The sequence below is a fragment of the Vitis vinifera genome, chromosome 6, assembly GCF_030704535.1.
Source record: "Vitis vinifera cultivar Pinot Noir 40024 chromosome 6, ASM3070453v1".
Classification (NCBI taxonomy): domain Eukaryota; kingdom Viridiplantae; phylum Streptophyta; class Magnoliopsida; order Vitales; family Vitaceae; genus Vitis; species Vitis vinifera.
In genome coordinates this window covers 5,225,350-5,239,316 of record NC_081810.1, presented here as the reverse complement: position 1 = coordinate 5,239,316, position 13,967 = coordinate 5,225,350, and the positions used below count along the sequence as shown (strand labels likewise).

The 13,967-nt window shown below is 29.5% G+C and overlaps 2 protein-coding genes across 2 annotated transcripts; both read right to left on the bottom strand.

The window, feature by feature from the left end:
• Nucleotides 1–4,128: 4,128 nt before the first annotated feature.
• On the bottom strand, nucleotides 4,129–6,421 carry LOC132252555 (protein yippee-like At3g55890). The gene is made up of 5 exons (XM_019220516.2): nucleotides 6,049–6,421; nucleotides 5,204–5,238; nucleotides 4,997–5,096; nucleotides 4,728–4,765; nucleotides 4,129–4,630 (listed from the first exon to the last, which is right to left on the bottom strand). Exons 1-5 carry the CDS (start codon nucleotides 6,154–6,156, stop codon nucleotides 4,453–4,455), a joined length of 459 nt encoding a protein of 152 aa, XP_019076061.2. The 5' UTR covers nucleotides 6,157–6,421; the 3' UTR covers nucleotides 4,129–4,452.
• Nucleotides 6,422–10,433: 4,012 nt separating this feature from the next.
• Nucleotides 10,434–12,725, bottom strand: LOC104879620 (protein yippee-like At3g55890). Its single transcript, XM_019220517.2, has 5 exons — nucleotides 12,352–12,725; nucleotides 11,535–11,569; nucleotides 11,328–11,427; nucleotides 11,057–11,094; nucleotides 10,434–10,959 (listed from the first exon to the last, which is right to left on the bottom strand). The coding sequence occupies exons 1-5, from the start codon at nucleotides 12,457–12,459 to the stop codon at nucleotides 10,782–10,784; spliced, it is 459 nt and encodes a 152-aa protein (XP_019076062.1). The 5' UTR covers nucleotides 12,460–12,725; the 3' UTR covers nucleotides 10,434–10,781.
• Nucleotides 12,726–13,967: the final 1,242 nt, after the last annotated feature.

Below are 13,967 nucleotides of genomic sequence, written 5' to 3'. Positions count from 1 at the left end.
CATGGTTTCATATTTTGAAATTATGGTTTTTAAATTTATACTAAAATCATAGTTTGAAATTGAGACTCTTACATAATTTTAAAAAGGAAATAGGTAGAGAACTAGGTTGGAAAATAGTTCGCAAACATGCCTAGAATGTTCAGTTGAGGGCCCAAAGGTTTTGATTGGAAATTGTTGTTGAAAATAATTATCTTTTCTAAAATAGGATTTTTTTTTTGGTAAAAAATTTATCAATTAGCCAAATGATATGAGACTTAAAAGAGGGTAGATTATGAACATGGGGTTTATATGTCTTAAAATGTGTATAAACATTGGAGTATGGTTGATTCTATGAAATGGGATGTAATCAATGTTTAGAATTAGACTTTGAATTGTAGTTGATTTTATATAGTGGGATGCAATTAGAATTGGACTATGAAAAAGGTTGTGGTTTTGTATAAGGTCACCATCATTGATGACATATTATTTTAAGTACAAGTTAAGATACGGAAATTATTATTAATTTTTTTTTTTTGCATTGTATACAAATTTGTAATAATTTTATAGAGAACAAGTAATAAAATCATGGATTAATTTCACTATGGGTTTGGTGTTCTCTTAAAAATTTCATCTGTATATAACATTTTTAAAGAGATTTTAATAGGCAAACTTTGAAATTAATAATGGTTAAATCTTGGATGTGAATTAAACTATTTTTCACATCAATTTTTCATTTTCAAATCCAAGAAAGTTACAAAATAGTTAAAGTCCACAATTGGAGCAATTTTTCATTAGCATGGTTGAGAAACTACCTTTTGTGTGAATGTACTGATAATATAAGGATGTGCACAAATTCACCTCAAAATTCATTTTTATACCATGGTTATGCACTAGAACCTTCAAGTCTCTTTGTTAACAAGGGAATGCCATTTGTCTCCATTGACAGACGATCCTTGGAAACATCTCAGCATCTAAAACAATAAGTATTCAAATTCAACTTCATCAATGACATCATTGAAGGTCAAGCAAAGGGATGAAGCTCTTGGCATGCTAGGCCAGACCCGAGCACATTATTGTTCGACCCAGACACCACATATAGGTCCTCTCTGCTTCAGTCACCACTTCAGAAGGTTCTTGAGCCCATGTCACAAGTAAACCAGAAAAGCATTTACAATCAATAACCAAAGCCATCATTCAATGAGGTTCTTCCATCACCTGATTGTTCTGCATAGAGCATCACTTACTCAAAATCAGTATCAGAGTATAGAGATTTTAATACCATGTTTTCAGAAATAAAGGTAATTGTATTTACCTTTTAAACTTCCTTAAAAAAAATAAAATTGTGACTAGTTTCAAATTTTGAAACTACGGTTTCTAAATTTATACTAAAACCATATTTTGAAATATAAACTTCTAAATAATTTAAAAAATAAAAAATGGGTAGGAGCAATTTGAACAATTGTTTGTAAATATGCCTAGAAGGTAGATTTTATTTAGTTGAAGGCCTAATTTGATACAAAATTCCTATTTCTAAGTATGCATAACATCAATAATAATAACACCTTGATAAAGATTATGGATTATCATATTTCTTGAATTCTATTCCACTAATTAGGTGATGTATGATATATATAATCTTTTTAATAATATTTCAATTAAATCATAAAAGATAAATATAAATATTTTAAATTTTATTAAATACAATATGTGTAATATTTAAGTTTGATCATACATTTAAGATAAAAATTATAACATTTACTTTATTTCTATGACTACTTATTTCATTAATTTTAAATTTAAATTTTAAAAATGATTATATTTTGAAACCATACGGTTTCTAAATTTATACTAAAACCATATTTTGAAATATAAACTTCTAAATAATTTAAAAAATAAAAAATGGGTAGGAGTAATTTGAACAATTGTTTGTAAATATGCCTAGAAGGTAGATTTTATTTAGTTGAAGGCCTAATTTGATACAAAATTCCTATTCCTAAGTATGCATAACATCAATAATAACACCTTAATAAAGATTATGGATTATCATATTTCTTGAATTCTATTCCACTAATTAGGTGATGAATGATATATATATATATATATATATATATATATATATAATTAATCTTTTTAATAATATTTCAATTAAATCATAAAAGATAAATATAAATATTTTAAATTTTATTAAATACAATATGTGTAATATTTAAGTTTGATCATACATTTAAGATAAAAATTATAACATTTACTTTATTTCTATGACTACTTATTTCATTAATTTTAAATTTAAATTTTAAAAATGATTATATTAATTAATTAATATTATTTTCATAATTATTATTATATAATTATAATAAAAATAAACTTGATATACACATATATATTGTACAAAACTAATATAAAAAGATAAATAGCATCTTGGTTGAGTTGCTGCATTTCCACCTAAAGACACCTAGGCTCAAATCTTTTCTGCTATTAATATACCTTCGAAGTTGGAACACAGCTTGCATTTGGGAAAGAGGTCTGAAGCCCATTAGCCTTTTACCTTGACCGATTCTTTAAAAATTGGGTGGTTCATCTGGGTTGACAATTGAATCGTTGGTTTAAGTGATTTATAATTGATCCAATTCATTAGTGGTCTAACTTAGCGAACCAGATTGGAAAAACGGTCGGTCGGCCATTCGATCTAGTGGTCCGATCCGATTCGATTTTTAAAATCATGGTTTTATGAATAAAATTTTATTTGGAAACTTAAATATGAAAAATAAGTATGTCGACTTGTTGTCCATGAATGTACCATCTATAATACAAAAATTTTCAATGTATTCTTCATATTTTCAATTGTTTCTCAAAATATTCTACAAAAAAAAAACTATTGAAAATATCTAAAATTTATTTTTAAATAATAACATATTTTCAAAATAAATTTTTTAAAAATTGCCAAACATGTTTCTCAAGTTCGAAAACTATTTTAAAAAATAATCATTCAAAATATGGTGAAGTTGTTCTCACATGAATAATGAAACTCACTTTAGAAATCATTTTCTGTCTTATTTACATAAAACAGACATTTAAAAAAATATAATATTGGAATACAGATGGTTACCCTTGGTCTTAGTCTATACGAATGATAATTCAACTAGTGAATTAAAACTCAAACAATAGTCCAGTAAATTATACAATAAAGATAATAAGGTAAATGTGAAATCCTTTTACTATACCTAATAAAAAGACTTAAGACATTTTTGTAATAACACATGAAGGCACTTCCATTATGAAATAGTAAAAAATTACAAATGTTAACTGTAAAATTTGAAAGCATAAATAAGAACGATGATAATATTGGATTCAATGATATTGTTAATTCTTGTTTTTATTTTTGAGAAAGAATTCCTAACTCTAAAATAATTAGAAAAATATTAAAATATCTCTTGAAGAAATTCAAATTAAAGTGACTACAATGGAGAAAAACATAAATGTGGACATGTTGAGAGTATATTAAATTATGGGTGATCTTAAGATTTATGACCTCGATTCTACCATCCCCTAAGAGGCCAGTCCAAACTTCCTCTATAGAAAAATTTAAGTCTCAAGATGAGAATAAACAAGAAAATTAAAAACTTTTATGAAAATGCAAAAAGAAGCAAATACAAAAGATGTTTGGTTTATTCACTTTCTCTATTAGATTAAAATGTCAAGCTAAATAAATAATAGAAACGTGTGAATAACACAAATAAAATGAAAATAATGTTGATATACTTCACTATATTTAAGTGAAAAAAAATGAATTTGAACCAATAAATCATTTATAATAAGGCACAGTGTATAAAGAAACTTGACATTGATCAGGATTTTAAAAAATATATGTACTATTATTAAAAAATGATTGCTTGAAAAATAAATACAAAAATATGTCACACTTTTGGCTATAATTATATTTCTCTCTCATTTAAAAAAAATAAAAATAGAAATTGCTATACTTGTGCTAGCAGTCCCAATGACCATGTAAAAATTTTGAAAATGTAAAACAAAGTCTAAATTTTTGTGGCATGAGGAGTAGTATTAAGGCAAATACATGAAAAACAACCAAAATGAAGATACTAGCAATACATCCAGAGAGATGTGTAGAGGGAAAAATACTAAGTCATATCAATGTAACACCCCCAACCAATGCTGATTTGGCTGTAAGAAATACAGAAGAAATCAATATTCCCAAACCAAAACTGTTCTCCACCTCACTTCTTCCCTACAACTTACAAAACCGCACAAGATTATTCAATTCAATTCAATACATTTGTCCTATCTGTTCCTATGCTAATTCAATTACTAAAATTCCAGAAAAACCCTGGAAAACAGAGTATCAAACTGCCAATTTGAATTCTGTTTCCTCACACTAAGCAACCAAAACAATGATCCCCACTTCATGGAGAAGGAAAAGAATTGAAGTAGTAGAGGAATACAAAATTTATAGGGTCAGTCGATGTCCACGTTATCATCTGGGCCTTGGTCATCCTCATCCTCCTCACCCTGATTCCCCTGATCCTCCTGATTCTCCTGATCATGATCCTCCTGATTCTCCTGATCTACCACTGGATCCAAAAGTGTGTCAGCATTCAGTAGCCTTGCTCCGTCCCAAAACAGAAGATGAGCCCTGCTCATGGATTCTTAAGTCAACACATAAGATTAAAAATAATACGAAGGATTTTGTATTTATTATTTTCTCATTGCACTAATTTTGAACCACTTACAACTTAAGCAGAACAGTTCCATTCGGCTGGGCAGGAATCTGGACAAAGTAGTATTCAGTTAGATTGTTTGGAAAGAATCTCCTCCTCTTCGTTTGACTGTTGAGAATTCTTTTGGTTTTTTTTTCTAAGAAGAGGAAAGAGTAATTTTAAGTTATAATGTTTTTAAAAGCAAAATGAGAAGTTGGGTCAGGGAAATTTTGTATGCTGGGCAACCTATGCTTTGAAAATAATACTTTCTTCTTCTTTTCTTTATCTTAGTATGTTCTTACATATCTCCAGCCCAATGGCTTGTTGCATCTGACACAGTGGATATCTTCTACTTGGAAAAAACCTTCCCTCCTAGTACGTTCATCAACTACAACATTCACACTGCATCAAACACATGATTTTTTGTGGTTACCTATAGTCATCAATAAGCAACAAGAAATAGATTATTTTCTAGAGAAATTGGTGGTAATAATGTGATGAGGGCTTACACATTTTTGAACAAGCCTTCCCTAAGCTGCTCCATCTACAAAATGAATTGGAAACAAAAGTGAGACCACAGGAATGCTGTCAATTTTTCCATTAAGAAAATCCACAAATCCAATGGGTTTTTTTTTCCTTGTGTGCGTGTAATTCAATGTTTCTCTAGCTATTTGAAATTTTTAGAATCATCACCGGTTTGTCCTGCGAAAAAATTCTGACTTTTCTTGTAGGACTTTCAGCTCTGTCTGTATCTTGGAAATAACAAGGGGAAAAATAGAAAGAATATCAAGTTTTTTTGCTTGGTTGCAATGAAAAATACCAAGAAAACATTTTCTTCCCTTATAGTTTCCCCAGAACCAAACCCAGCCTTCAATATTTTCATGTTCATTTCCAAATTTTCTTGAACCATGCCCAGTTCTGAACTTGTACGTAATTCAATGTGTGTCTCTGTTACCATTCTCTGTTTTTTCATTTCCTTTGGAAAATGGTAACTTATGATTTATTTCCTGTTAAAAGAATCTCACTCCAACCCCATAAATTATATTATCAAAAAAGGTTTCAGATAAATAAAATCAGAAACACTCTTGATTTAGGGGGGAAAAATCTTATATCACTTTCAAGAACATCTTTCTTTCAAAGAACCAAGACACTATGTGATGTGATGTCCTGTTTCAAAAGGCAACCCACCTCAAAAACAATACAAGAAACATAAACTATGAATTCATGGCAATGTTCTTGAATAATTCCAAGAAATACAGCCTGAAAACCCTCAAGAATTTAAAAAATTTAGACGCAAAGGCATTCTTTCTTGGAAGTTTCTAGACAATAAAATGAGTAGAGAAGCAGAGGTTACTCTGGAAAAGCAGTGTTGGGCTAAGACAATGTGAGCTTGGCAAGTTCGACAGCAGTAGAAATGGACTTCAGGAGTTTGATCGAATTCAACAAGAAAAAGCCTCCCCATTGCAACTTTTCAAAAACTGAAGAGAGCTTTGTTTGAAGCTTCAACTTCAAGACAAAGTTGAAAAGCCTCGAATTCAAGGTCGGAGAGAACAGATGGAAGGAAAATGGTAGAAATCGAATAGAGAGTTGGAGTTGAAGAAAGTGTGAAGGGCAGTTGAATGGGATTTTAAAGCAAGAAGGGAGGTCTCTTGGAGCTAAACTTTGGCCTGAGCTAACAGAAAGATGCCACCCTTTCTTTTTTCCTTGTCATCTATTCGTTTTTCACTAAATTTAATTATTTAAAAGTGTTATTTCAGTTCATGGAAAAAAGTAAAAAGTATAACCATGCTCTACTCCTACAGCTTGGCTTACCAAAAAATAATTAGAAAAATAATAATAATAAAAAAAATTGTTTAAGACCATAGTTTCATATTTCAAAATTATGGTTTCTAAATTTATACTAAAACCGTAGTTTGAAATTGAGACTTTTAAATAATTTTAAAAAGGAAACAGGTAGAGAACTAGGTTGGAAAATAGTTTGCAAACATGCCTAGAATGTTCAGTTGAGGGCCCAAAGGTTTTGATTGGAAATTGTTGTTGAAAATAATTATCTTTTCTAAAATAGGATTTTTTTTTTGGTAAAAAATTTATCAATTAGCCAAATGATATGAGACTTAAAAGAGGGTAGATTATGAACATGGGGTTTATATGTCTTAAAATGTGTATAAACATTGGAGTATGGTTGATTCTATGAAATGGGATGTAATCAATGTTTAGAATTAGACTTTGGATTGTAGTTGATTTTATATAGTGGGATGCAATTAGAATTGGACTATGAAAAAGGTTGTGGTTTTGTATAAGGTCACAATCATCGATGACATATTATTTTAAGTACAAGTTAAGATATGGATTATTTTTTTTTTTTTTGCATTGTATACAAATTTGTAATAATTTTATAGAGAACAAGTAATAAAATTATGGATTAATTTCACTATGGGTTTGGTGTGCTCTTAAAAATTTCATCTGTATATAACATTTTTAAAGAGATTTTAATAGGCAAACTTTGAAATTGATAATGATTAAATCTTGGATGTGAATTAAATTTCCAAGAAAGTTACAAAATAGTTAAGTCCACACTTGGATCAATTTTTCATTAGCATGGTTGAGAAACTACCTTCTGTGTGAATGTACTGATAATATAGGGATGTGCACAAATTCACCTCAAAATTCATTTTTATACCATGGTTATGCACTAGAACCTTCAAGTCTCTCTGTTAACAAGGGAATGCCATTTGTCTCCATTGACAGACGATCCTTGGAAACATCTCAGCATCTAAAACAATAAGTATTCAAATTCAACTTCATCAATGACATCATTGAAGGTCAAGCAAAGGGATGAAGCTCTTGGCATGCTAGGCCAGACCCGAGCACATTATTGTTCGACCCAGACACCACATATAGGTCCTCTCTGCTTCAGTCACCACTTCAGAAGGTTCTTGAGCCCATGTCACAAGTAAACCAGAAAAGCATTTAAAATCAATAACCAAAGCCATCATTCAATGAGGTTCTTCCATCACCTGATTGTTTTACATAGAGCATCACTTACTCAAAATCAGTATCAGAGTATAGAGATTTTAATACCATGTCTTCAGAAATAAAGGTAATTGTATTTACCTTTTAAACTTCCTTAAAATAAAAAGAATTGTGACTAGTTTCAAATTTTGAAACTATGGTTTCTAAATTTATACTAAAACCATATTGTGAAATATAAACTTCTAAATAATTTAAAAAATAAAAAATGGGTAGGAGTAATTTGAACAATTGTTTGTAAATATGCCTAGAAGGTAGATTTTATTTAGTTGAAGACCTAATTTGATACAAAATTCCTATTCCTAAGTGCGCATAACATCAATAATAATAACACCTTAATAAAGATTATGGATTATCATATTTCTTGAATTATATTCCACTAATTAGGTGATGTATGATATATATATATATATATAAAATTAATCTTTTTAATAATACTTCAATTAAATCATAAAAGATAAATATAAATATTTTAAATTTTATTAAATACAATATATATAATATTTAAGTTTGATCATACATTTAAGATAAAAATTATCAACATTTACTTTATTTCTATGACTACTTATTTCATTAATTTTAAATTTTAAATTTTAAAAATGATTATATTAATTAATTAATATTATTTTCATAATTATTATTATATAATTATAATAAAAATAAACTTGATATACACATATATATTGTACAAAACTAATATAAAAAGATAAATAGCATCTTGGTTGAGTTGCTGCATTTCCACCTAAAGACACCTAGGCTCAAATCTTTTCTGCTATTAATATACCTTCGAAGTTGGAACACAACTTGCATTTGGGAAAGAGGTCTGAAGCCCATTAGCCTTTTACCTTGACCGATTCTTTAAAAATTGGGTGGTTCATCTAGGTTGACAATTGAATCGTTGGTTTAAGCGATTTATAATCGGTCCAATTCATTAGTGGTCTAACTTAGCGAACCAGATTGGAAAAACGGTCGGTCGGCCATTCGATCTAGTGGTTCGATCCGATTCGATTTTTAAAATCATGGTTTTATGAATAAAATTTTGTTTGAAAACTTAAATATGAAAAATAAGTATGTCAGACTTGTTGTCCATGAATTTACTATCTATAATACAAAAATTTTCAATGTATTCTTCATATTTTCAATTGTTACTCAAAATATTCTACAAAAAAAAAAACTATTGAAAATATCTAAAATTTATTTTTAAAAAATAACATATTTTCAAAATAAATTTTTTAAAAATTGTCAAACATGTTTCTCAAGTTCGAAAACTATTTTAAAAAATAATCATTCAAAATATGGTGAAGTTGTTCTCACATGAATAATGAAACCCACTTTAGAAATCATTTTCTGCATCTTATTTACATAAAACAGACATTTAAAAAAATATAATATTGGAATATGGATGATTACCCTTGGTCTTAGTCTATACGAATGATAATTCAACTAGTGAATTAAAACTCAAACAATAGTCCAGTAAATTATACAATAAAGATAATAAGGTAAATGTGAAATCCTTTTACTATACCTAATAAAAAGACTTTAAGACATTCTTGTAATAACACATGAAGGCACTTCCATTATGAAATAGTAAAAAATTACAAATGTTAACTGTAAAATTTGAAAGCATAAATAAGAACGATGATAATATTGGATTCAATGATATTGTTAATTCTTGTTTTTATTTTTGAGAAAGAATTCCTAACTCTAAAATAGTTAGAAAAATATTAAGATATCTCTTGAAGAAATTTAAATTAAAGTGACTACAATGAAGAATAATATAAATGTGGACATGTTGAGAGTAGATTAAATTATGGGTGATCTTCATATTTATGACCTTGATTCTACCATCCCCTAAGAGGCCAATCCAAACTTCCTCTATAGAAAAATTTAAGTCCCAAGATGAGAATAAACAAGAAAATTTAAAATTTTTATGAAAACACATAAAGAAGCAAATACAATAGATGTTTCTCTTTATCCATGAAAAAAAAAAATGTTTGGTTTATTCACTTTCTCTATTAGATTAAAATGCCAAGCTAAATAAATAATAGAAGTGAATAACACAAATAAAATGAAAATAATGTTGATGTACTTCACTATATTTAAGAGAAAACAAAATGAATTTGAACCAATAAATCATTGATACTAATTTTATTTTTTATCCGACTTTATAATAAAGCATAATGTAGAAACGAACTTGACATTGATCGGGATTTTAAAAAATATATGTACTATTATTAAAAAGGGATTGCTTGAAAAATAAATACAAAAATATGTCACACTTTTGGCTATAATTCTATCTCTCTCATTTAAAAAAAAAAAAATTAGAAATTGTTATACTTGTGCTAGCAGTCCCAATGACCATGTAAAAATTTTGAAAATATAAAACAGAGTCTAAATTTTTGTGGCATGAGGAGTAGTATTAAGGCAAATACATCCATAGTGTAGAAATGAACTTGACATTGATCAGGATTTTAAAAAATATATGTATTATTATTAAAAAAGGATTGCTTGAAAAATAAATACAAAAATATGTCACACTTTTGGCTATAATTATAATTCTCTCTCATTTAAAAAAAAATAAAAATAGAAATTGCTATACTTGTGCTAGCAGTCCCAATGATCATGTAAAAATTTTGAAAATATAAAACAAAGTCTAAATTTTTGTGGCATGAGGAGTAGTATTAAGGAAAATACATCCAGAGAGATGTGTAGAGGGAAAAATACCAAGTCATATTAATGTAACACCCCCAACCAATGCTGATTTGGCTGTAAGAAATACAGAAGAAATCGATATTCCCAAAACAAAACTGTTCTCCACCTCACTTCTTCCCTACAACTTACAAAACCGCACAAGATTATTCAATTCAATTCAATACGTTTGTACTATCTTTTCCTATGCTAATTCAATTACTAAAATTCCAGAAAAACCATGGAAAACAGAGTATCAAACTGCCAATTTGAATTCTGTTTCCTCACACTAAGCAACCAAAACAATGATCCCCACTTCATGAAGAAGGAAAAGAAATGAAGTAGTAGAGGAATACAAAATTTATAGGGTCAGTCGATGTCCACGTTATCATCTGGGCCTTGGTCATCCTCATCCTCCTCACCCTGATTCCCCTGATCCTCCTGATTCTCCTGATCATGATCCTCCTGATTCTCCTGATCTACCACTGGATCCAAAAGTGTGTCAGCATTCAGTAGCCTTGCTCCGTCCCAAAACAGAAGATGAGCCCTGCTCATGGATTCTTAAGTCAACACATAAGATTAAAAATAATACGAAGGCTTTTGTATTTACTATTTTCTCATTGCACTAATTTTGAACCACTTACAACTTAAGCAGAACAGTTCCATTCGGCTGGGCAGGAATCTGGACAAAGTAGTATTCAGTTAGATTGTTTGGAAAGAATCTCCTCCTCTTCGTTTGACTGTTGAGAATTCTTTTGGTTTTTTTTTTTCTAAGAAGAGGAAAGAGTAATTTTAAGTTATAATGTTTTTAAAAGCAAAATGAGAAGTTGGGTCAGGGAAAGTTTGTATGCTGGGCAACCTATGCTTTGAAAATAATACTTTCTTCTTCTTTTCTTTATCTTAGTATGTTCTTACATATCTCCAGCCCAATGGCTTGTTGCATCTGACACAGTGGATATCTTCTACTTGGGAAAAACCTTCCATCCTAGTACGTTCATCAACTACAACATTGACACTGCATCAAACACATAATTTTTTGTGGTTACCTATAGTCATCAATAAGCAACAAGAAATAGATTATTTTCTAGAGAAATTGGTGGTAATAATGTGATGAGGGCTTACACATTTGTGAAGAAGCCTTCCCTAAGCTGCTCCATCTACAAAATGAATTGGAAACAAAAGTGAGACCACAGGAATGCTGTCAATTTTTCCATTAAGAAAATCCACAAATCCAATGGGTTTTTTTTTCCTTGTGTGTGTGTAATTCAATGTTTCTCTAGCTATTTGAAATTTTTAGAATCATCACCAGTTAGTCCTGCGAAAAAATTCTGACTTTTCTTGTAGGACTTTCAGCTCTGTCTGTATCTTGGAAATAACAAGGGGAAAAATAGAAAGAATGTCAAGTTTTTTTTTGCTTGGTTGCAATGAAAAATACCAAGAAAACATTTTCTTCCCTTATAGTTTCCCAAGAACCAAACCCAGCCTTCAATATTTTCATGTTCATTTCCAAATTTTCTTGAATCATGCCCAGTCTGAACTTGTACGTAATTCAATGTGTGTCTCTGTTACCATTCTCCGTTTTTTCATTTCCTTTGGAAAATGGTAACTTATGATTTATTTTCTGTTAAAAGAATCTCACTCCAACCCCATACTTATATTATCAAAAAAGATTTCAGATAAATAAAATCAGAAACACTCTTGATTTAGGGAAGAAAAATCTAATATCGTTTTCAAGAACATCTTTGTGATGTCATGTTTCAAAAGGCAACCCACCTCAAAAACAATACAAGAAACATAAACTATGAATTCATGGCAATGTTCTTGAATAATTCCAAGAAATACAGCCTGAAAACCCTCAAGAATTTAAAAAATTTAGACGGAAAGGCATTCTTTCTTGGAAGTTTCTAGACAGTAAAATGAGTAGAGAAGCAGAGGTTACTCTGGAAAAGCAGTGTTGGGCTAAGACAATGTGAGCTTGGCAAGTTCGACAGCAGTAGAAATGGACTTCAGGAGTTTGATCGAATTCAACAAGAAAAAGCCTCCCCATTGCAACTTTTCAAAAACTGAAGAGAGCTTTGTTTGAAGCTTCAACTTCAAGACAAAGTTGAAAGGCCTCGAATTCAAGGTCGGAGAGAACAGATGGAAGGAAAATGGTAGAAATCGAATAGAGAGTTGGAGTTGAAGAAAGTGTGAAGGGCAGTTGAATGGGATTTTAAAGCAAGAAGGGAGGTCTCTTGGAGCTAAACTTTGGCCTGAGCTAACAGAAAGCCGCCACCATTTCTTTTTTCCTTGTCATCTATTCGTTTTTCACTAAATTTAATTATTTAAAAGTGTTGTTTCAGTTCATGGAAAAAAGTAAAAAGTATAACCATGCAGACTCCTACAACTTGGCTTACCAAAAAATAATTAGAAAAATAATAATAAAAAAAATTGTTTAAGACCATAGTTTCATATTTCGAAATTGCGGTTTCTAAATTTATACTAAAATCATAGTTTGAAATTGAAACTCTTAAATAATTTTAAAAAGGAAATAGGTAGAGAACTAGGTTGGAAACTAGTTTGCAAACATGCCTAGAATGTTTAGTTGAGGGCCCAATTTGACTCAAAATTCATATTCCTAACTGTGCACAACATCAATGCTTACACTTGAATAAAGATCACGGATTATCATATTCCTTGAATTCTATCCTATTAAATAGGTGACATATGGTCTAGTAAGACCCATACACGTTTACAAATAAAGCCTTGTTGGCCAAGAGCATTTGTAGTCTTTCCTTCAAAACTAATCAATTTATGATAAACATTTCCCCCAATTTCTCTCTTAAATTATTTATAACTTAAAAAAAACAACTTGAAAAAAATAAATGCATGTTTGGAAATGCTTTAAAAAAATATTCTCAAAAATCAGTTTTATAAGCATTTCTTAAAAAACAATTTTGAATGTATCAGGGAAATAAAATTTTGTTTGGAAACTCAAAAATAAAAAATAGTTGTCAACTAGTTCTCCATAAAGGTACCATCTATAATGCAGAAAATTTTCAAGTGTTCTCCATATTTTCAATTGTTACTTAAAATATTGTATAAAAAATTATTGAATATACATAATTTTATTATTTTAAAATAACATATTTTCAAAACAAATTCTCAAACATGTTTCTCGAGTTTCAAAATTGTTTTCAAAAACAATTTTCAAGTAGTACCTTAGCTTTTTTGGTTGTGTTCACATTATATGTAATAATGAATAACTCGGAAATAGAGTCATTTCATAATGCTTTTTCATAAAATCAAGTCTAAACATCAATTTTCAAGTATTTGGAAGTGGTAATAGTGATATACTAATTAGGAGTCATTTGATTTTACAATAGAGTTGGTGATTCTATTAGCTTTGGACTTTGCATGGTATTTGGCAATCATTCAAAATATAGTGAACTGCCTCACATGAATGATGAAACCTATGGGTGGTTACCCTCCTTCTTAGTTGATACGAACGATGATCCAACCGGTGAACTAAAACTCAAATAATAGTGGAATGAAGAGTGTAAATTGACACTGCAT